General features: G+C 53.1%; 2 protein-coding genes across 2 annotated transcripts; both read left to right on the forward strand.

Moving 5' to 3' along the window:
• The first annotated feature begins 292 nt into the window (after positions 1 to 292).
• On the forward strand, positions 293 to 23,201 carry LOC102920686 (bone morphogenetic protein 8A). The gene is made up of 7 exons (XM_076564979.1): positions 293 to 791; positions 8,432 to 8,621; positions 9,024 to 9,172; positions 17,841 to 18,035; positions 18,715 to 18,791; positions 19,184 to 19,294; positions 20,862 to 23,201. Exons 1-7 carry the CDS (start codon positions 467 to 469, stop codon positions 21,009 to 21,011), a joined length of 1,197 nt encoding a protein of 398 aa, XP_076421094.1. The 5' UTR covers positions 293 to 466; the 3' UTR covers positions 21,012 to 23,201.
• Oxct2 (3-oxoacid CoA-transferase 2) lies at positions 9,976 to 11,778 on the forward strand. Its single transcript, XM_006992244.4, has one exon. The coding sequence runs from the start codon at positions 10,042 to 10,044 to the stop codon at positions 11,602 to 11,604; it is 1,563 nt and encodes a 520-aa protein (XP_006992306.2). The 5' UTR covers positions 9,976 to 10,041; the 3' UTR covers positions 11,605 to 11,778.
• Positions 23,202 to 23,529: the final 328 nt, after the last annotated feature.

The raw sequence follows: 23,529 nt of genomic DNA on the forward strand, positions 1-23,529 counted from the left end.
CGCACGGAGCCCGGAGTGCGCCCCGGCAGCTGGATGGGGACCCAGAACACCCTTAATGGCCTCTCCCCGACCCTCTACCCCCGACCCTCCGATACCTACCTCGAGGTCGCACCCGTTGCTCCCACCACCCAGTGCTGCAGTAGCGGTACAGACACCGGGTGAACGGGCGTCCGCGCTTGGGCCCGCCCCCGAGCCCCCATTGGTCGTGTCCCGGGCAGGGCGGGGCCGAGGAAGAGCTCCTGGATCTAGCCCCCGAAGGCAGGTCACGCTCCTGACACTCGCGGGTCGGCACCCCGGGAGCCCACGTTGCCCTGCGGGTCCTACAGGCGCGGCAATCACCTGCCAAGCGCGTGGCGCTCAGTCACTGCGGAGCTGTCAGTGACAGGTGCGAACTCAGGGGATCCTCTGCGCCGTCCGGTCCTCGACGTCCGGGAGTCGCTGGATGCGCGTCCGCTGAGCATCCGAGATGGCCACGCGGATCGGACTCCTCTGGCTGCTGGGCCTGGTTCTGTGCGCTCTGGGCGTCGGCCACGGCCCGCGTCCCCCGTATGTCTTTCCCCAGCGTCGCCTGGGAGTACACGAGCGCCGAAACATGCAGCGAGAGATCCTGGCGGTGCTCGGGCTGCCTGAGCCGCCCCGACCCCGTGTGCCACCCGCTGCCTCCCCGCAGCCAGCGTCCGCGCCGCAATTCATGCTGGACCTGTACCACGCCATGGCCAATGACGACGACAGTGGGTCCCTGCATTCTCACCTGGGGCGCTCCGACCTGGTCATGAGCTTCGTCAATATGGGTGAGTGCGAGGAGGGTCCGGGTGGCCTCAGTCTCCACATGGAGAGCTCATGGCCGCCTGTCTAGAAAGGACGTTCCTAGTCACCTGTTGGGAATGCTGTCCTCCAGGAGTGCGAGGACAGGGAAACACGGTGCAGCAGACACGACCACGGGAAAGGGGACTGCAGGGGTCAGGACCGGAAGATCTGAGGGCTAGAGCGGGTTCCCCGAGAGTGGGAATCTGGGGATGCCCAGGTCCCCTAGGTGGCACCGGAAAACAGTCGGTCCTGAAGACTGATGAGTAAACAGAGGCTGTGATGCTGTCGTGATAAACGCAGCCCTGAAGAGAGGGACAAAGTTCAGTGTAGAAATCTGTGGTCATATCATCAAAGTGACCAGGGCTGACCCATACGCCCTGACGGCAGGTTCTGTGTAGCAGGAAGGTTCTGTGTAGCAGGAAGCGGGTGGGTGGGGTGCACTGTCAGGAGGTGAAGTGGACGGACTCAGATCATGACTAGTCCTGTGGGCCTGGGCCCCAGCAGTTGGACCTTGGCTTGGCATAGAGCGAGTGTCCAGGACAGTGAATGACCCAAGGTGAGGCTGTGACACTCTTCAGTCTCCCAAAGGGTGGTTCCTTTCTCCAGGTATCTCTTGACCTCGGGACCACATTCTCCTACTAGTCTTAGAGGCATTTTCCCCAAAGCCTTTTATCTGTAAGCATGAGTGTTTGCTTTTGGTCAGGTCCCCACCTGCTTTGCTTCTGTCTACCACAGGCAGCCTGGGGTGTAGCAGACACTAGCCTGGGTCTGGTACCAGGCCTTGAGCTGAGAGCAGGGAGAGGAAGGACCTTGCCATGGCCACCAGTTCCTTTGTGTTGTCCATCCTCCCAGGGGCACCAGGAACAGCCACAGTCTTCACACCTATTTCCCAGGCAAGGGCAGAGAGACAGTGGCAGCCTGTAAACCGCCTGGTAAAGGCCCAGGCTGCATGGCTCCGTATCCACGTGGCAAGGTATAGATTTATAGAAATGGGTTAATTTAAGATAAAAGAACAGTTAGCAAGAAGCCTGCCACGTCCATACAGTTTATGAGTAATATAAATGTCTGAGTGATTATTTTATACGTGGATTGTGGGACTGCGGGGCTTGGTGGAACCTGGAGAGAAGCCCTCCAGCAACACACAGGTGCTGGTGGCTACAGTAAGGGAGAGCACAGTGAAGGCCGAGGCAGTCCCTCGCCAGCACTGAAATCCCACACAGCCAGGAGGGGGCTGCAGCAGTGGGATCTGGAGACTGCCTTCCTGCTTAAAGACCACGATTGGGTACTTAAGACAGACCACGTGTGGGACCGAGACTGGCCCTCCATCCTCAGGAAGGCTGGCCTAGAGTGCAGGAATAGAAAAACCGAGGATAGAGTTGTCCAAGAATGCCCCCCCCAGGGGAACCTCTGGTCCAAATGAGTCACCACCCAGCCCATGCCTGACTCCCCTCCCCCATCTTTCTTTCTCCTTGGGTCAAGACAGGAAACAGCCCTGGTGGGAACTGTTGCGGTGGACAGAGCAGGATCCTGCAATGCACCTGGAAAGGCATCCTTTGCTCTCTCCAAGCCGCACATCCCTTCCTTCTGGGACCCCTAGTAAATCACTAGAGATAACAAACGGACTAGCAGGAAGCCAGTGGAGGGTGAACCAGGTCCAGTCCCTGCTGATCCCTACCAGCTACTGCAGCTCAGCTTTGCACATACAACAAAATTCTCAAGTGAGCTGCTCATGGTGACTTCTGCTTGTAATCCCAGCCCTCGGGAGGTTGAGACAGGAGGATTACTACAGCTTCAAGGCCAGTCTGGGCATCAGAGTGAGGCCGTGTCCAAACACACATATGAACGCAGAAGGAGGGCATGAGGTAGATATTCCTGTATGTCTGTCTTGTGCGTATTTAAACCTAGAAACGGCTAAAAGCCAGCCAAAAGCTGCATGTCCTGTCTTTAGAATTTTCTTAGAGTCCAGAAGATCTTTGGCCTTTCGTATGCTTCCATTTGTTACTGGCTCCTAGCAACAGTACATGAATTGTATGGGAACCCCTGCTTTATGAACTCAGGTTCAATGGCTAGCCCAGGCCGACACAATGTGTCGAAGGCCACATCCATAGTTATGGATTCCAAATCGTGTTTCCTACCATGTCCTGTTTCCCCCCATATTGCCTGAGTGTCCCAGGAGGATCTGTGGAATTAACAAGCAGGCCTTTGTTTGGTGCGGACTCACTGTGGACAATCCGTTAGAGCACCCCCTTTATTTTGATGCACTGGCCACACTAGTCAACTCTCCTAGCTAGTGATTTTACCGGCTGATTACCAGGCCCCGTGTGTCAGGCACACACCCGGATGCCTTCTGTTGGCAAGCCCAGGCCCGAGCCTGAAGGTCAGGGCCCGGGAACCAGCATGCCACCGACAGCAGCAGTATCCCAGGGTGTCAATGGCTGTGACCCCGTGGAGCAGTGTGACAGCAGACTCCTGTCCCTGGTGTCCCTGAGCTAAGTTGGTACTCTCATCACCAGACCCTAATCTTGTCCCCTCCCGCCCCACCCTCAGTCCCTGCTGGTCTCCATCATCGGGTGCTCCCCTCGGTGGTCCTGTTTCTTGTCTGCCGTGACAGTATTGGAAAAGCAAGATGCCTCCCAGCCCTGACCCTCGGCTCTGTTTCATTGGCACCTGCTGGCCTCACTGCCCCATCCCTGGGCTGGGCAAGACCTTCCCAAGGGTGGAAGGGGGCAGGAAGGACCAGCTCTGCTCATGTCAGGGGACAGGCAGGCAACTGTGTTCTGGATGGGGAAACTGAGGCACAAATAGCACCAACAGTCAGAGTCCAGGCAGGACCACATGGAGCCATCTGCACGTGCATGGGCCCCTTTCCCAGCCCAGGAGCTTTTCTTCTGGGGCCTCAGATGGCGAGGCAGGGGCAGCAATGATCTGAGGGAATGAGAGACCAGGCCTTGGTCCCGCTCTGTCCCTGCCAGCCATGTGACTTTGAGGGTGATGCTTTCTCACCACTGACCTCAGGGTCATGTCCTTTGACCCTTTACCAGGGAATTCTGTCATTTCTTTACTCGCTTGCTCATCCATTCATCCATTTCTTCCACAAGTAGTCAGGCAGTACCTACTATGTGCCAGGAGGCCTGGCTCTGGTTTAGTTGCTGGGGAAGTCGCACTGAACAGGCACTGCCTGTGTCTTTTCAGAGACGACCTTCCAGTGGGAGAGACCACATGTGTCATGAAGGTGGCTGTCAGGGGTGACATAGAGCCACCCCACCCCCAATTTGGAAACAAGAGGACCTGAGAAGGGCTGGGTCAAGGGGCTCTTGACCTGGGACTCACACAGAGAGAATTCCCCTCTTGACTACTCTCACTGTGGTTGGCCTTTCCTGGCTTCCCTCTCTGAGCCTCAGTTTCCCCCTCTGTGAAATGGAGCTGTTGGTCTTTAAGGGGTTTCCAGTGCTGACTGAGATGATAGCAGCGCTGACCACATGGCCAGACCTCCACACCTGTTCCTGCACTTGCATTCAAAGTACTGCCTCAGGAGAGTGAGGCCCAGGAGGAGGCTGGTGATATTCCCAAGGCCACACAGCAATTCATCTGCATCCTGTGCTTATGCCCTCCATACAGCTGCCTCCTTCCTCAGTCGGGGGCCTGTCCTGTCTGTCCCTAGATGCAGCAAGAGCTACTGTATTAGACTAAATGTGAATGTATGCTGTAAGCTGAGAATCCTGTTCATAACGTGTTCCTGAGTTCACAGTATTTTCACATGCTCCTCATACAAAATTCAAACCATCCAAAAGCAGGGGCTTGTATGGGAATCCTAATTTTACTAGCCAGGCCCCCAGGGCTTTGTAATTCCTATTGGCAAAGATGAGTTTGGCTTGTTTTATTAAAACACACACACATTTGTATTTTTTATTTTAATTATGTATGCACTATGTGTACATCTGTGCATACACATCCATGTGTGTGGGCATATATGTGTACCCAGGTGCACATGCTTGTCGGGGTGGGCAAAGCTGACGTTCCATGCCTTCCTCACTTCATTTATTGGGATAGGGTCTGTCTCAGAACCGAGACTGCAATTCTTCTACCGAGTTTAGCTGGCTAGCCCGCTTGCCCTGCAGACCCAGTCCCTGCTACCCGAGTGCTGGGAAGTACCCCAGGATCGAGCATGGGTCTCACCACAGCACTGAGGCTCCTGGTGGGAGACATTCCTTCAGGTGCAGAATGCACAGGTCACCAGCCCCAGGGCCCCACCCTCCTCTGAGGTCCTGCATGAGCCCAGGGTCTTGTAAGTCTGGTGTGGGGCCCTCAGCCTTTGGTACCAGCATCATATGGCAGTCATGCCCGGCCCCGCCTCCTCAGGGCCTGGGAACCTGTCCCCACCCTCAAAGGCCCCGCCAGGGAAGGAGGCAAATCTCACAGCAAGTGCAGACACCAGTGGCCTCTGATGGAGACTCGCTGTGACGTGGCTGTCGCTCAGACCAGCAGTAGACCCCAGCCCCAGGAGCTGTGAGTGATGGACACTGAGCCAGTGTCCTGGGGAAGAACAGAAGGTCACTCTCTCTGTCCCTGGAACAGAGTGGCTTGATGAACAGGCTGCTGCCGTCCATCCATCCACCAACCATGTTCAGTTACTGCCCTAAAGAGCTCACCATCTAGAGGGGACATACCCCACTGACACACTACACCACTAAGGGAAGTCAGGGAAGGAAATCAAGCAAGGCAGGACCCTGGAGCTGGGTACTGAAATAGAGACCACAGAGGAAAGCTGCTTACTGGCTTGCTCAATGTGGCTTGCTCAACTTGCTTTCTTATACAACTCAGGACTACCTGCTAAGGGGTGGCACCGCCCACAGTGGGCGGGGTCTTTCCATATCAATCATTAATCAAGACAGTATCCTACAGGCTTTCCCACAGGCCCATCTTATGGTGGTAATGTCTCAACTGTGGTTCTCTCTTCTCAGATAACTCTAGCTTCTGTCAAAGTGACATAAAGCTAGCCAGCACAGGTACCTGTGGAACTGAGTGTCACTTTCTCTGTGGCCAGGGCATTGCTTTTTGCATATCTTTCGATGGTTTTGCCCAGCATGTCTGGGATTCTTGCACAGCATGGTCAATTCTCTTGATTTTGCAAAATGTCTCTACACAGCATTGCTATCTGTATCTGTCTTACCTGGTGACAGTTTACCTGTCTGATCTTAACTATTACTTTCTCAAAGGCTGTACTGACCTTGTGGAAAGCATCCAACTCTTCTCCATCATTCTTGAACCTATGACACCTTCTCTTGCCTTAACACCAGCTACAAAGAAATGACATTTCCTAGTTGACTTTTTTTTGAGGGGGGATGGTGTGGGATCAAAACCTATACCTCACACATTTACAGATTGTTTTTATCATTACATTCCTCTTTTCTTCTTTTTCTTTCTTTCTTCTTCTTCCTTCTCCTCCTCCTGCTCCTCCTCCTCTTCTTCTTCAACAGGGTCTCACTATGTAGCCCTGACTGTCCTGAAATTCACTATGTAGACCAGGCTGACTCAAACTCGCAGAGACCTGTCTGCCTCTGCTTCCTGTGTGCTGGGATTAAAGGCATGCGCCACCACCTGGCCCTCCCTTGTTTTTTAAACCCCATTAGTGCTGGGCTTACCTGTCTTATTCACCTCGGTGTTCCCACGGTCTAGGACAGCTGTGCAGAAATGGGCAGAGAACCACAGCTGTTAGTGAAAAACACAAAAACACTTGCTCTGACGGTAAAACTTCGGAGACATGCTGAGGTGTAAGGAGACTCTATCGTTCCCATCCTGGGGCTGGAGCCCCTACCTGCCTCGATAGAGGCGAACCTGTCACCCAGGCCACCCCAGCCCTGCTGTGTGCCGGCCACTGCAAGCTTAGGTCCTCACGGAAAGACAGCAAGCTGGCTTCAGCTTTGCTCTAACAGTTCAACCTGGTGCTTTGTAGAACCTGGCTTGTGGTCAGAAAGCCTAGTACCACAGAGGGAATTGTTAAAGACTTGGAAATAAAATCTGTTAGGTTTGGAGAAGACACTGGGCTGCTTCAGGCCCTGCTTACTGGCAACTCGGAGTTTTTTGTCATTTGAAAGTGAAAGGAGGGCCTGGATGGCGGTAGCAGACTTTTTTAATCCCAGAACTCAGGAGGCAGAGGCTGGTGCATCTCTTTGAGTTTGAGGCCAGCTTGGTCTGCAGAGCAAGGGCTATACAGAAAAATCCTATCCCTAAATACAACAAACAAAAGGAAGGAAGGAAGGAAGGAAGGAAGGAAGGAAGGAAGGAAGGAAGGAAGGAAGGAAGGGAGGGAGGAAGGGAGGAAGGGAGGAAGAGAGAGAGAGAGAGAGAGAAAGGAAGGAAAGAGAGAAAGGAAGGAAAGAGAGAAAGGAAGGAAAGAAAGAAAAAGAAAGAGAGAAAGAAAGAAAGAAAGAAAGAAAGAAAGAAAGAAAGAAAGAAAGAAAGAAAGAAAGAAAGAAAGAAAGAAAGGAAGGAGGAAGGAAACAAAGAAAGAAAGGAGGAAGGAAACAAAGAAGAAAGAAAAAGGAGACTTCCCTAAATATTCTTTCCACGGGCATTTCTGTGCAGCTGGGCCGATGTGGGATGTTCCTCAGATTTAGCCTCTGCCCTGATAGTTGTCCCCACCCTGGCCCACCTCAGTTGTCACCCCCATCCTCTCCTCCCCTCACTTTCATGGGATCTTGTAGTTGGGCTCCCCCACTACGTGGCTCCCACTGGTCAGAGCACAGCAGTGTTCTCAGCGCTGGGATCCAGCTCACTGCAGACATGCCCCCACTTAACTCAATGCTACACCCCACAATGGTGGTCTGTGTGCAGCAGCCCCTCACCAGTGCACAGCATCTCTCCTCACTTAGAGTACCCTTTGCCATCTGCTAAGACTGCTTCCCGTCATCCTCCAGGACCTTCTGAAAGCTCCCCTCCTCCAAGAAGCCTGTTTAGCTCCCAAAACAGTGAGACAGACTTCTTCCAGCACTTGATGGCCTGTCCAGGAGTTTGTTATCCTACGTGTGATTTTTATTCCTTTCTACTGCTGTTCTTCCACTTTTATTCTGTACCCTAGAGGACATGTATGTCCTCTGTGCCCTGGTTGATGTCACTGGGTGTCCCTCCATTTCCTAAGGTCCTTCAGTGGCCAACTTTGTAATGTGGCCTGCACTCTGCACATCTCCCAGGACACTGAGGGAAATTTAAACACAACTGACAGCTCAGCTCAGCTGTCACATCTGAGCTCCCCCACGCCACCCTCTCATCAAGGGCAGGCTCTGGGTGTCCTCTGTCCCACTGAAATTCAGCCAATTATGTCCCTGTAGATAGGCTTTTACCCTGGAACTGTGATAATGTTCTGCCTTGGGACCAATGTCCATCTTGCCATTGGCTCAGGAGCTCTGAGAGAAGACATTTTGATTCACTGATGGGTCCAGGGACCTGGTGAGCACTTGCTGAGTTTCCCACTACACCACCTCCTGGGGCCTGGTGTGCTCCCAGAGCAGACCACAAGCCTGTGTGGAGAGCAGGAGCCGACCCCACTCAGGCTGCCTGGAGTCCTACTCTGAGCACAAGCCATCCTGGCTCCCGGTGATGACCTCACTCCCACTTTGTCTTCCAGTGGAGCGAGACCGTACCCTGGACTACCAGGAGCCACACTGGAAGGAATTCCTCTTTGACCTCACCCAGATCCCTGCTGGGGAGGCTGTCACAGCGGCTGAGTTCCGGATATATAAAGAACCCAGCACCCACCCACTCAACACAACTCTCCATGTCAGCATGTTCGAGGTGGTCCAGGAGCACTCCAACAGGTACCTTCACTCTGCCCAGATGCCCACCTCGCCTCATGGTCTCATGGTCTAGGCTCTGGTGGGCCTGTCCAGAGGGGGCATTTCCAAGAAAGGAAAGGGGCACCTCCTAGGGGAGGTGCCAGGAAGTGAGAAAAGGACTTGGCCTGGAACTCCCTGCCTTGCCACTGTGACTGTGGAGCCCTCGATAGGCCACCGTACTGAGCCACTGAGCCAGTGTCCCCATCAGTGGCACACGGGCACAGTAAAATGCCAGGGGTTGGTTATCAGTGGACTGTGGTACCAAAGGAGGCCAGTCCAGAGCCAAGCAGGGAAGCAGCTCTGAAAGAGGACCCCAGGCAGGCACAAGACACAGGCAGCCACGCCGACCTCAGCCCTTGGTTAATTCTTCTTTCATGTCCACAGGGAGTCTGACTTGTTCTTTTTGGATCTTCAGACGCTTCGATCTGGGGACGAAGGCTGGCTGGTGCTGGACATCACAGCAGCCAGTGACCGATGGTTGCTGAACCATAACAAGGACCTGGGACTCCGCCTCTATGTGGAAACTGAGGATGGTGAGGCTCCGGGGCTTAGCAGGAAGCTGCCCCAGGGGTGGGGGGAGGAGGTTCCAGCAGAGGCTGCCAGCCTAGTACACGGAGCCCTCTCACTGGACCATGCTTGGCCAACTTGAGGACTCAGTGGGTAGAGTGGCGAGGTCCTGGACAGGGGGAGGCCCCAGGCTCCTGCCTCCAGTCTGAGAGATTCTGCAGTAGGAAGGAGGGGTGGGGGATCTGCACCCCAGGTTCTGAGGCCTGGGCTGTCCCTGCTCTGCGGTGTTGGAACTCAGTACCTGAGCCTCGTCTCGTGTCTACACAGGTTAATATTCACTGCTTCACTCGCAGGGTTTTCCCGGGACTTTCCTTCTGTCAGCAGTGAGGACAGAAAGGACAGCAGGACAGGAGTGGCCAGTCCCACGTCCAACAAAAGGCTGGAGGGATAACTGGAAGGAGAGGGCAGAGAGGTGGCAGGGGTCACTCTGAGTTAGGGGAAACTGGCAAAGCGCTTGGAGAGTTTAGAGCGGTTTAAAGCAGTGGGTGACAGATGTGACTGTGGTTTTAAAAGACCAGGCTAACTTCAGCCCCGCCAGTAGGGGATCCTAACCACGCCCCCAGGTGAGTTCTTCTGGGTACCATGGGGCCCCAGAACTCACTGCCAGTTGTCAGCAGCATTTGCAAGGGTTTCCAGTGTCTGTCCAAGGCTTTGCCAGACAGGCCGGAGGCAGGGATGGCCAAGGGTGTCCTCAGCCAATGAGACCCATGGCGATCCCAGTCGGTGTCCTCCCTGCTCTATGACGCAGCGCAGAGGCGGCGTGGGGCAGGCTCACAGGGTGCATCTGGCCTTTCCCTCTCTGTCCCGGTCCTGGGAACCGCGTGGCCCGTGGACCATGGCGGCGCTGAGGCTTCTGGCGTGGGCGCTCCCGCGCGGGGTCTCCGCCCGCCGCCTACAGCCCGCGCTGCCCCACCGCCTTGTCCTCCGCTTTGCTAGCGACCGCTGCGGGCGGGTCCGCTTCTACAAGGACCCGGTGAAGGCGTTGGAGGGCGTCAAGGACGGCTCGACCGTCATGCTCGGGGGCTTCGGGCTCTGCGGCATCCCCGAGAACCTGATCGGCGCACTCAAGACCAAGGGCGTGAAGGACCTGAAGATCATCAGCAGCAACGTGGGCGTGGATGACTTCGGCCTGGGCATCCTGCTGGCCTCCAAGCAGGTCAGGCGCGTGGTGTGCTCGTACCTGGGGGAGAACGCTCTGTGCGAGCAGCTGTACCTGGCGGGCCAGGTGGACCTGGAGATGACGCCTCAGGGCACCCTGGCCGAGCGCATCCGCGCAGGTGGCGCCGGCGTGCCCGCCTTCTACACCCCTACCGGGTACGGCACGCTGGTGCAGGAAGGGGGCGCCCCCATCCGGTACTCGCCCGACGGCCACCTGGTCACCCTGAGCCAGCCGCGGGAGGTGCGCGAGTTCAACGGGCGCCACTACCTGCTGGAGCACGCCATCCGCGCCGACTTCGCCCTGGTCAAGGGCTGGAAGGCCGACCGCTCGGGCAACGTGATCTTCCGGGGCAGCGCGCGCAACTTCAACGTGCCCATGTGCAAGGCTGCGGACGTCGCGGTGGTGGAGGTGGAGGAGATCGTGGACGTGGGCTCTTTCGCCCCGGAGGACATTCACATCCCCAACATCTACGTGGACCGAGTGATCAAGGGGCCGAAGTACGAGAAGCGCATCGAGCGCCTGACCACGTGCGACAGCCCGCCCTCGACCATGAACAAGAAACAGGCTGAAGCCAGGACACGCATCATCAAGCGCGCGGCTCTCGAGTTCGAGGACGGCATGTATGCCAATCTGGGCATCGGGATACCTGTCCTGGCCAGCAACTTCATCAGCCCCAAGATGACGGTCTACCTGCACAGTGAAAACGGGATCCTGGGCTTGGGCCCGTTCCCCTCGAAAAAAGACGTGGATCCCGACATCATTAACGCGGGCAAGCAGACAGTGACCGTGATTCCCGGGGGCTGTTTCTTCGCCAGCGATGACTCTTTTGCCATGATCCGCGGGGGACACATCCAACTGACCATGCTCGGTGCCATGCAGGTTTCCAAATACGGCGACCTGGCCAACTGGATGGTGCCAGGCAAGAAGGTGAAGGGCATGGGCGGGGCCATGGACTTGGTGTCCAGTGACAAGACCAAAGTGGTGGTCACCATGGAGCACTGCACCAAGACAAAGCAGCCCAAAATCATGGAGAAATGCACCATGCCGCTGACCGGCAAGCGCTGCGTGGACCTCATCATCACCGAGAAGGCTGTGTTTACTGTGGACAGGAAAAAGGGGCTGACGCTTACGGAGCTGTGGGAGGGCTCGTCCGTGGACGACGTCAAGGCCACCACAGCCTGCCCCTTTAGGGTGTCCCCCAACCTCAAGCCCATGGAGCAGATCAAACCTGATGCTTGAGGAGCCCTGACCATCCCCTCCCCCCTCTCCAGGGATGATTTGCGAAGGAGTTAGCGACCACAGGGGACATGCTGAGCAGCACCTGGCCAGTGTGCCACCGGCTTCTCGGGCTTCCTGATGCCAGATGGTATCTTCTCAAGAGCCGAGTGATTTTAATTAAAATTCCTAAGCTGAGCCTGTGTGTCCTGTGCCTAACTAAAGCCCTCCGCTACAACCATGGAGAAGACTGGTCCCCGTCCCTCACTTTCTGTGACCGTCACATACAAGGCTCCAGAGTGTCCCCTGACAGGTCTCAACACCAATGCTGCTCCTCATAACTGAATCATGAAACGCAGAGAAAAGCATAAAGGCGGGAGGAAATCCAGATTTCACCCGGTGCCACTTTACTGCTGCGGCAGAACGCAGATCTGCCGCTCTGTGAGCAGGACCAACACTCTGGCTTCTCTTCCTGGGCCTTGGTTCTGCTCCTAATTTTGTTTCCCTGAATCTGCCCGCTCCCGACTTCCTCCTGGGAGCTGCTTAGGTGTCCACAGAAGAGAGGCAAGGCCTGTTTCTCGTGGGATGAAACTGAGGGAAGATGGTTGGTGCTGGTATTCCACCTGAAAAACCACTGTACATAAACAGTCCCAGTGTGTGTCTGAAGAGGCCTGGTCTTAGCACAAGTGGAGTCTAGAATGTAACCAGTGTCACGGATGAGTTCTTACCTAGTAAACTGCAGCGTCTCCTGGTGCCCATACCACACTGACATTCTGTTCCGGAAGTCCAGCAGGCCTCCCTTCCTAACCCCAATGTGGCAGCTCTGGGGTGTCTCATTCTGAATTTGTAATCTCACAAGGGAAGTGAAGAGAGTTATAGAGGGTGTGTGTGTGTGTGTGTGTGTGTGTGTGTGTGTGTGTGTGTGTGTGTGCAAGCCCTGAGATAGCATGCCTCCAGACATGCTTTTCTGTCCAGAGCTGGGAAGCCTGGTGGCCTTCTCCCAGAGGGGTCCTAGCTGATGATGGGGTCAAGGAGCAGAGCTGTAGGGAAGGTGCGCTCTGCTTTGGGCAGTGAGCAGCTTCTCCAGGCCTATCAGATCCAGAACTCTGAGAAGAGCAGCGTCCGTCCCTCCGGGCTTCCGCTCCAGCTCACTCGGTCTCTGCCTGTGCTGGGCAGGGTGGGATTGCTTGGCTCTGCAGCTGCTTGCTCCAGGCCTTGAACAGTTGATGCCGTCTCTGGTCTTAGTTTGTGTGCCTGTAAACCGGGAACCTTGACTTAGCTGCATCCATGGGTTCTCGGTCCAGCTCCCCTTGCCTTGAGAGCCTCCAGAGGCCCCTAGCACACGAGCAGGCTAACTTTGAGGAGTTCAGCCAAGGCCTGCTCTGTCCAGCCGAGCCTGGAAGACCAGTGACATCAAGGGAAAACCAGTGTGCCTGAGCCTGGAACACTGACGGCCTCTGGGTTCCAAAGAAGCCGGGCTCTGGGACTCCACGGTAAGTGGCAGGGACACCGGGCCTGTCCTGGGTCCCAGCCTGCCCCTTGTGTCATTCATAGGGCCTGACACTGTGGCTCTCATCACCCTTCCCGCTCACAGCTGCTCCATCCTCCCGAGCGTGGCCCTGGGGCCTTCCCTGTCTTTCTCCCTCTGTGCCTGAGGATCTGCCTCCTCACAGCACCTGCTTCCCAACATCTTCATTCTGGGCCCCTCCTTCCTGCCTGACCTCATCTGAGTCTCTTCTCAGGGCCAGCCTGCAGCCCCACAGCTCTCAGCCTCCGTCCTGGGATGGGGTCTCACGAGCCTAGCACATTTGTTAGTGGCAGGTGAAGTCAGGTCAAAGGCTGTAACGAGGAGTTTTCTTTCAAGTGCCTGGTGGACATCTGTGGGAGTCCAGCTGCTTGAAGGGTTGACCTTTGAGTGGACTGTCCACCACGGGCAGACAGTGGCCTTGACTCCATGTGTAATAAGGGCCTGGTAAGAGTGCAAGTGGAGCAAACAGACCTGAGTGTGCACGTGAGTGTGTTCTGTTTCGTTACAGTTTTGGGTGGGGATTATATCTAAGGCTCCGGCTTACTAGACAGGCGCTCTGCTACTGAGCTGTGGCCTCACCTCAGCCCTTCAGGTTCTTTTACATTTCTTCCAGCACTGGGTGGAACCTGGGACATGGAGCCATACTAGTGTCTGAGCCACATTCGTGTCTGAGGTTTTATTTATGCACATAATGCATGTATATGTGTGCACACATCGGTGCTTGTAACATGTCAGCTGAACATCAGCGCTGTGTGTAACGATCTATAACGTGAGCATTGTTGGGCTTTGGTGAAAGGAATCTCACACAGACACAAAGGGATAGGGTTCTGAGTCCTGTCCTGACTCCAGAAAGGAACCTGACTGCCGGGTGGGAGGTGAGCCCTCCCAAAGCCAGCTGCTGCGTGTGCCTGGTTATTGTGGAGACCATTTGTGTGGTTATTACACTATTTGACTCTTGGTTGGTTTCTCAATACTTTTTGTTTTGTTTTTTAAGATTTATTTTATTTTATGGGTATAGGTATCTTGCCTGCATGCACAGATATGTGCATCACATGCACCCCTGGAACCGGATCCATCTGAACAGTTGTGAGTGCCATGTGGGTGCTGGGGATTGAACCGAGTCCTCTAGAGGAGCACCCAGTGCTCTTAACCACTGAGCCATCTTTCCAGCCCCCTTTCTATTTATACTTTGAAAATCTCATATATGTACACAATGTATTTTGATCATATCCACCCACCATGACCTACATGATCTTGTTTTTTTTTTTTTTTTTTTTTTTTAAACAGGATTTCTCTGTGTAACAGCCCAGCCTGTCCTGGAACTTGCTTTATAGACCAGGCTAGCCTCAAACTACAGAAATCTACCTGCCTCTGCATCCTGCCTGAGTGCCGAGATTAAAGGCGTGAGCCACCACTGTCCAGCCACTACCTCTTTCTGGTCCCGCTAGTGCCTCCCTGTCTATTTCCCAACTTCATGGTCTCCTTTTTTTGTTGTTGTTATTAATAATCCAGGCCCTCTGTTACTGCTGCCCAACCACACATGGATTTGGGGCTGTTCTCTGCAGTGCAGGCAACCTCAGCAGCCAGATCTATTCGGCTTTTTGCTTGTTTGAAGACCGGCAAAGCCGGAGCTGGTGGAGGAGGCTTTGCTCTTCTGGGTTGACTGTGCTGTAGTGGCATCTGCAGTCCTTAATGGATCAGGGGACCCCCCTCCCTTTTTTTATATATAATATATATATATATATATATATATATATATATATATATATATTTTGGTTTTCTGAGACAGGGTTTCTCTTGTGTAGCTTTGCGCCTTTCCTGGATCTCACTTGGTAGCCCAGGCTGGCCTCGAACTCACAGAGATCCGCCTGCCTCTGCCTCCCAAGTGCTGGGATTAAAGGCGTGCGCCACCACCGCCCGGCTATATATATATTTTTTATATATATAATAATATATATATTATTTTACAATACCATTCAGTTCTACATATCAGCCATGGGTTCCCCTATTCTCCCCCCTCACACCCTCTCCCCTTACCCCCAGCCTACCCCCCATTCCCACCTCCTCCAGGACAAGTCCTCCCCCTGAGGACTGCAATCAACCTGGTAGACTCAGTCCAGGCAGGTCCAGTCCCTTCCTCCCAGACTGAGCCAAGTGTCCCTGCATAAGCTCCAGGTTTCAAACAGCCAACTCATGCAATGAGCACAGGACTTGGTCCCACTGCCTAGTTGCCTCCCAAACTGATCAAGCCAATCAACTGTCTCAACTATTCAGAGGGCCTGATCCAGCTGGGGGCCCCTCAGCCTTTGGTTCATAGTTCATGTGTTTCCATTCATTTGGCTATTTTTTTCAATAATTGAGTAAAACTGAAATTTATTATAAGCCACAGTCGTCCTAGGGACCTCCATGCTATATATATAGCCTTTATGGTTTTATGGGTTGTGGTCTGATTGTTCTTTATTTTATATCTAGAATCCACCTATGAGTGAGTACATACCATAACTGTCTTTCTGGGTTTGGGTTACCTCACTCAGGATGATTTTTTCTAGTTCCATCCATTTGCCTGCAAATTTCATGCTTTCATTGTTTTTCTCTGCTGAGTAGTACTCCATTGTGTATATGTACCACATTTTTTTCATTCATTCTTCCGTTGATGGGAATCTAGGTTGTTTCCAGGTTCTGGCTATTACAAATAGTGCTGCTATGAACATAGCTGAGCATGTATCTTTATGGTATGAATCAGCATTCCTTGGGTATATGCCCAAGAGTGGGATGGCTGGGTCTTGAGGTAGTTCGATTGCTAATTTTCTGAGAAACCGCCATACTGATTTCCACAGTGGTTGTACAAGTTTACATTCCCACCAACAGTGGAGGAGTGTTCCCTTTGCTCCACATCCTCTCCAACATTGACTGTCATTGGTGTTTTTGATCGTAGCCGTTCTAACAGGTGTAAGGTAGTATCTCAGAGTCGTTTTGATTTGCATTTCTCTGATGATTAAGGATGTTGAGCATTTCTTTAAATGTCTTTCAGCCATTTGTAGTTCTTGTTTTGTGAATTCTCTGTTTAGCTCTTTAGCCCATTTTTAAATTGGACTGTTCAGTACTTTGATGTCTAGTTTCTTGAGTTCTTTATATATTGTGGAGATCAATCCTCTGTCAGATGTGGGGTTGGTGAAGATCTTGTCCCATTCTGTTGGCTGTCTTTTTGTCTTATTGACTGTGTCTTTTGCCCTGCAAAAGCTTCTCAGTTTCGAGAGGTCCCATTTATTAATTGTTGTGCTCAGGGTCTGTGCTGTTGGTGTTTTATTGGTCTCCGGTGCCAATGTGTTCAAGAGTGCTTCCTATTTTCTTTTCTATTAAGTTTAGTGTAACTGGATTTATGTTTAGGTCTTTGATCCACTTGGACTTGAGTTTTGTGCATGGTGACAGATATGGATCTATTTGTAATCTTTTACATATTGACATCCAGTTATGCCAGCACCATTTGTTGAAGATACTTTCTTTTTTCCATTGTATAGTTTTGGCTCCTTTGTCAAAAACCAGGTGTTCATATGTGCATGGATTAATGTCAGGGTCTTCAATTCGATTCCATTGGTCCGTATGTCTGTTTTTATGCCAGTACCAAGCTGTTTTTATTACTATAGCTCTATAGTAGAGTTTGAGGTCAGGGATGGTGATGCCTCCAAGGGTTGCTTTATCGTATAGGATTCTTTTGGCTATCCTGGGTCTTTTGTTTTTCCATATGAAGTTGAGTATTTTTCTTTCCAAGTCTGTGAAGAATTGTGTTGGGATTTTGATGGGGATTGCGTTGAATCTGTAGATTGCTTTTGGTAAGATTGCCATTTTTACTATGTTATTCCTACCTATCCATGAGCATGGGAGATCCTTCCATTTCCTGATATCTTCAATTTCTTTCTTTAGAGATTTAAAGTTCTTATCAAAAAGGTCCTTCACTTGTTTAGTTAGTGTTATCCCAAGGTATTTTACATTATTTGTGGCTATTGTAAAGGATGATGTTTCTCTGACTTCTTTCTCAGCCCTTTTATCATTTGCCCCCACCCCTTTTATAGGCTCCACTCTTCCTGTGGACAAGCTCCGGGCTGTCTCCCGGCTGCCCCTTCCTTTCTTTAAAGCCATAGCTGGCCTGGTGAACACACACTCGGCACTGGAATTGAGCCTGATGTGAACTGAACCCTGGACTTTGTTCTGACCTCTGACCCTGCTCAGCCTGAGGCCTTGGTAGTGGGCATCAGTGGGCATCAGGGCAGTGAATGCCCTGCCCTTGGATATTCAAGCTTGTCGCGCTGGGAGAGTAAGCCCCAGCAATGTCCTTGCAGAGGCTGCCATGAGCTGGTGTGTCATGAACCACACACTCTAGTCCCCAGAAAGTGCAGGATGAAGATGGGACCTGGGTGTTAGATCACCAGACCAAGGAAGTCTGGGTCCTGAGCATCCCCAGCAATGGACTCTAAGTGACTGTGACTTGGGTTATAGTGAGGACCAACTGAGGACATTAATGGGGGAAACCCTGACACCTGTCAAATGTTTCCATCTGTCAGGTTCTCCCCAGCAGGAATGCCTGTGGCTACTGAGGTCCCTGTCCCTGTCACCTCAGACCTGCTGGCCAGAGTGCTTGGGTTGGTCCCCAGATGAGGAAACTGAGGGTCACAGGTGCCACACCACCCCCCACAAGTCAGTCAGTCTGTCTAGTGTTTCTGTCTCTGTCTCCCAGGGCACAGCATGGATCCTGGCCTGGCCGGTCTGCTGGGACAACAAGCACCACAATCCAGACAGCCTTTCCTGGTCACCTTCTTCAGGGCCAGCCCGAGTCCTGTGCGGGCCCCGCGGGCAGCGAGGCCACTGAAAAGGAGGCAGCCAAAGAAAACGAACGAGCTTCCACATCCCAACAAACTCCCGGGGATCTTTGGTGAGGGTCGGGTTGAGCCTTCCTCATCTGAGGAAAGTGGTGGCCTGCCAATGAAGCTCATTGGTGTGCCTGTCAGGGAGGGTGGGTTGTGCCCGGCAGGGAGGGTGGGCTGTGCCCATCAGGGAGGGTGGGCTGTGCCCATCAGGGAGGGTGGGCTGTGCCCGTCAGGGAGGGTGGGCTGTGCCCATCAGGGAGGGTGGGCTGTGCCCGTCAGGGAGGGTGGGCTGTGTCTGGGAGGGAGGGTGGGCTGTGCCCGTCAGGGAGGGTGGGCTGTGCCCGTCAGGGAGGGTGGGCTGTGCCCGGCAGGGAGGGAGGGTGGGCTGTGCCCGGCAGGGAGGGTGGGCTGCAATCCAGAGTCTGCAGAGGAAAGCAGAAGCCAAGTGTGCCCAGAGCACAGCCACACCCTGTGGTAACAGGGAGCCACTGAGGACTGTGGGGCTGGGTCATGGCATGAGCAGGGATCCAGAAGTGGAACTTGTGATCCCAATGGTTCAGTTTCCTATTGTCCTTCATTTGTAAATGTGTCTGTCATGCCCCCCCTACGGGAGTACCATGGCAACTCCGTAGAGCAGGACCCCTGAGTAGAGCAGGACCCCTGAGTAGAGTAGGACCCTGAGGAGAGCAGGACCCTGAGGAGAGCAGGACCCCTGAGTAGACCTTGCACCTTTCTGTCCTGCAGATGGTCATGGCGCCCAAGGCAGAGATGTTTGCCGCAGGCACGAGCTCTACGTCAGCTTCCGGGACCTTGGCTGGCTGGTAATTTCTGCCTCTCCTCTCTGAATGCCACCTGCAGAGCCTGGGGTCTCCAGGGTGGAGGTGGAACTACTACTGTGCCTTTAGTTGTGCATAAAAGCCGTGGAAACGGAGGCAACCTGAGCCCTCTGCCCAGTAAACTGTCAGCACAACAGGGAAACTGAGGCAGGGCCTTTGGGCTCTTCCTGCCACAGCTGCTGCAGGAGGCATGGGAGCAGCTGTGGAGGAGACAGCAGAGGAGGGTGAGGTGTGGAGGACAGAGCTGGGGTCCAGCCCTGCCTGCTGAGGGTCACTGAGGGGGATGAGGGGTTCACAGGCTCAGGTCATCCTGTGACAGGTGCTATGATGATGGTCAATGGAAGGACACTGATGTAACTCACCTTTCCCACCCACAGGACTCCGTCATCGCCCCCAAAGGCTACTCAGCCTATTACTGTGCTGGAGAGTGCAACTACCCATTTACTTCCTGCATGAACTCTACCAATCATGCCACCTTGCAGGCCCTGGTCAGTATCACAGTGGCCTTCTTGGGACCCGAGGGGCTGGACAGGCATGGGGGTGGAAAGAACAAGGGCAAAAGGGAACTTGATCCTGCAGACTTCACCATGAAGTTTGGTTCCTGCCTCTCAGTAAATGCTGTTGCTCACATGGGTGTCTCTGGACAGACACCTGAGCATACAACGTGCACCGCACGTTCATAGGTGGGAACCTGTGGACTTGTGTGGGTCCCGGACTAATGTAATACAGCCTCTGGAGTCAGACTGAGGCGTGCACACAACAGATGGGTGCCCACTAGGGGCCGGCATGACCCATGTGCCCTGTGCATCCGGGTAGATCTGGCCTCCCGGATGTTTATGTGCTTGTGCATCCTGCCTGGCTGGGGGACTCATGAACCCTCAGCTTTGGGACCTTGGCTCTTCCTGGGCCTGCTCCCCACTTCTTTCCTGGCTGTCTGCTCTCACAGGTTATAGTACTAATGAGCAGCAGTCTGGACCACTCAGTGATGGAAGAAGTTGCCAGCAGGAAGGCAGTTGCAATTGCCCACTGCCATATATTTGTGCTTTGTAGAGCCTGGTGTTGAGACTTCCTTTCAGAACATTTTGTCTGGAATCCTAGCACCCAGTGACCTTGGCCTTGTGTTTACCTAATAGACAGTTGTACCAAATGATGCTTTAGAGCAGTGAGTCTCAACCTGTGGGCCACAATCCCTTTGAAGTTGAATATCAGATATTTACAATCCATAACAGCAACAAAATTACAATGTAATGTAGCAACAAAATAACTTTATGGTTGGTGGTCACCACAACATGAGGAACTGTATTAAAGGGTCGCAGCTTTAGGAAGGTTGAGAACCACTGCTCTAGAGTGAACATCAAGACTTGAACAAGTTGCTTTGAGCCATTATTAAGTGTCCTTTCACAAAGGGCACTGGTGTTTGCTGGATACCTGGAGCCACTGTCCTGGGAGATGCTCAGCCTGATGGAGGAATGTGCATGCTTTAGAGGGGGTAGAAGGATCGGCACCTGTTTCAAGCTCAGTGACACCGTCAGACAGGCATAGGGACTCCATGCAGCCTGTTTATCACCTGCAAAGACCGCTTTGTCTCGGAAATTGGGGTTAAGCTACATGAAGGGGAGAGCCCTTGAACTTATACATTGGTTCCATAAACGTTTCTAGTTCAGTCTGCAAAAAGAGACTGCCCCTTCCACAGCTTACACCTACCTGGTGGGGATGTAGTAAGAGACAGAGCAATTCGGGGCAGTGAGGCACCAGAGGGTGCCCCATGGCACCCAGTGCTGGGGACCAGTAAGCTTGAGTCACAGCAGAAGTGGATGTGACAGTGGACCAAGAGGCCGAGAGCGCCAAAGGGCTTCTGTATCAGTCCCTCCAAGCCAGGTGCCTGGGCTGTCTTGAGGGCAGTGGGCAGGGCACATGTGCAAGGAGGAACCCACCCTAGCTGCAGGTGGAGAAGGACCTTGGGCCGCTCAAAGGGGCTGAGATCTTTTGGAAGGGTAGTGGGTGGGAACGGGGACCATCAGGCCCATGTCCCTATCTGCCTGTCCTCCCTACCAGGTGCACCTGATGAAGCCAGACATCGTCCCCAAGGTGTGCTGCGTGCCCACCGAGCTGAGTGCCATTTCTGTGCTCTACTATGACAAAAGCAACAACGTCATCCTGCGCAAGCACCGCAACATGGTGGTCCAGGCCTGCGGCTGCCACTGAGTTAGCAGCCTGCTGCCATTGGCCCATTATCTGGTCAGCCCCCCTGACCGGGAAACGGAGAGACCCTATCAGATCCAAGGCCAAGGTGGAAAGGTCGGGTTTCCAACTCTTATGTCCATGTTCTGCCTTTGTCACAGGCTTGGCCCTCTCCTGGCCCCTCTGTTCCCTTCCTCTGCCCAAGGGTGGGAAGATGGTCCTGGTTACAACCCTGGTGACCTATGTCCCCAAGCAGCAGCCCATCTCTGCCCCTCCCCCAGGGGCATCTATTAAAAGTCCTTTGGGATTGGCACAGAAGTCTAATTTACCCACCTATTCGTGATGACTACTGGGCCAGCCTGACTTGAATCTGGAGCACTAGATGGACCTCAGGCTCTTTAGTATCCACCAGATACTTAGGTGTGTGCAGACACAACCAACTCCCTCCATTATTCCATAGCCTGTTCCTTGGAGGTATAAAACGAGATTTCTGGAGAAGCGTTTTAAAATAACACGGAAAAGCCAGGGATAGTGATGCACACTCTTAGTACTTGGAAGACAGGCAGAATTACCATGAGTTCAAGGCCAGCCTAAGATACGTATCAAGATCTTTCAGAAGAACAAAGAAAACAACCAAACAAAACCCTTGTGTATTTATGGATCTCAGTCACTAAACCTCTGGCCATGGACAGGCGAGGCCAGCTGATGAACAATCTGTTGTGGATTTGACATCTGGACGCAGCCATTGCCATTCAGGAAACGCCAGCAGTTTCCGGATCCACAGTCCCCACTTCTGTCTTGATACAGCCATCACAGGCAGGCGTACAACTCGGCATTAGCCAGAAACACAAAGCTGTGTCCTGTCTTGGTGCTGGAGCAAAGGTATTGTAGGCAAGAGGAACCCAGAACAGAAGCCAAGCAGCCCCAAGGAAAGAATGCATTACCCTTCAGTTACTCATGGCCCACGCAGCAGGGAAAGAGTCGCAGGATGAGGAATGCTGCTGAGCATTCCTACCCAGGCTCCAGAGCCTCGCTTGACTCCTGCTGGCAGAGGACCATGACTGTGTCTCCTATCGAGGACTTCAGGCCCTGCTACCCTCCTGGAGCTGTCTTCCCTGAAAACCCAGCACCCTGCGGATTGGTAGTCTACTGCCACTAGCAAAGGCAAGACAAGCTCCGCCCTACCTCTACTGTACCAATCGGATGATCTTTGGCAGAGGTTTGGTTTATCTGTGCAGGGCTTTTGACAGCTAATCTTAGTTGTCAACTTGACACCCGGGAAGAGACACCCTCCAATGAGGAATTGTCCCCATCAGACTGACACATGGGCACACCTGTGGGGCATTTTCTTGATGGAGGAAAGCCCAAACCAATGCGGACAGTACCGTCCCTAAGCAGGTTGTATAAGAAAACAGTGTTCCTCCATGTTTCTGTTTCAGTTCCTGCCCTGACTTCCTTGGATGATGAACTATGATGTAGAAATATAAGACAAACAAGCAAAACCTTTCCTCATGCTGCTTCTGGTCATGGTGCTTTGTCACAGCAACAGAAACCAAACCAGGACAGGTTCCAGTATGTCTCTGTCCTCAAGTCTTCAGGTCACTGTCACAGGAACTCATCATCTCTTGGCGCTCTCTGCTAAGTTCTTTACAGATGGCCTGTCCTGGTTCTAGAACAAGTCCTAAGAACTGTGGTCCCTCACTTCAATGCCTGTCCTAAGACTGGTTCCTGCTCACTAAGGCTGACCTCTGAATAAAGAATGTAGCAGGGTCAATCTACCTGGGCCAAGTCTAGATGCTCCTGTGCAGGTATATTTTAGGTAGATTACTACTGAATTCACTGGAGTAAGGCAGAGTAAGTAAGCTGATCACTGAGAGGAAAAAGATTAGTCATGGAGGAATTCTGCACTCAGGCCACCCAAAGACTTGATGTTTCAGCTCTTCTCACTCGTCTCCAGTCTGCTGCTTGTTGTGCACACATGGCCTGCTACTCCTTATAAACACGAGCCAATTCCCTAGTCAGTACACATGTGTACATACATACATACACATATATATGGATATGCGTGCGCACACACCCGCACACACCCTGAGCACACACAAAATACACGGTCAGTCACCAACTACTTGTTTCCACTGTTGCAATAAGAAGCCACAGGCAGTGTTGGAACATAAATGGCTATGGCTGTCTCAACAAAACCTTCTTCACAGAAACAAGCAGTGGATTGTCTGAAGCCCAGGTCGTGTGCCAACCTCCTGTCTCCTGGCACAGTGGGCTCTCTGAGTGATAGTATCATTTTAAAAACCTGAGAAAACAGTGTGAATGTTAAGACACTGGAGCCGCTGAGGCCGACACCAGGCAGGCAGCTCTGATTCCTGCTGCCCTGACATGATCTGACAAGGACATCTGGCATCAAGACACATGACCCGGGCTGGAAGGGAACGAGCCATGGGAAGGTATTAGACCTTCACAGACTTGCCATCCCACCCAGGGGACAGTTTAGCCATGGACATGGTCTCTTAACAGATAACTCCCAGGAACT

The sequence above is a fragment of the Peromyscus maniculatus genome, chromosome 2, assembly GCF_049852395.1.
Source record: "Peromyscus maniculatus bairdii isolate BWxNUB_F1_BW_parent chromosome 2, HU_Pman_BW_mat_3.1, whole genome shotgun sequence".
Taxonomy (NCBI): Eukaryota; Metazoa; Chordata; class Mammalia; order Rodentia; family Cricetidae; genus Peromyscus; species Peromyscus maniculatus.

What these genes read in the sequence shown, in the direction of transcription:
- LOC102920686 (XM_076564979.1), top strand. Translation starts at nt 467, where the DNA reads ATGGCCACGCGGATCGGACTCCTCTGGCTGCTGGGCCTGGTTCTGTGC. An exon ending in CTATGTGGAAACTGAGGATG is followed by an intron (nt 9,173 to 17,840) that starts GTGAGGCTCCGG and finishes TCTGTCTCCCAG; the next exon opens with GGCACAGCATGGATCCTGGC. An exon ending in CAAACTCCCGGGGATCTTTG is followed by an intron (nt 18,036 to 18,714) that starts GTGAGGGTCGGG and finishes TCTGTCCTGCAG; the next exon opens with ATGGTCATGGCGCCCAAGGC.
- Oxct2 (XM_006992244.4), top strand. Translation starts at nt 10,042, where the DNA reads ATGGCGGCGCTGAGGCTTCTGGCGTGGGCGCTCCCGCGCGGGGTCTCC.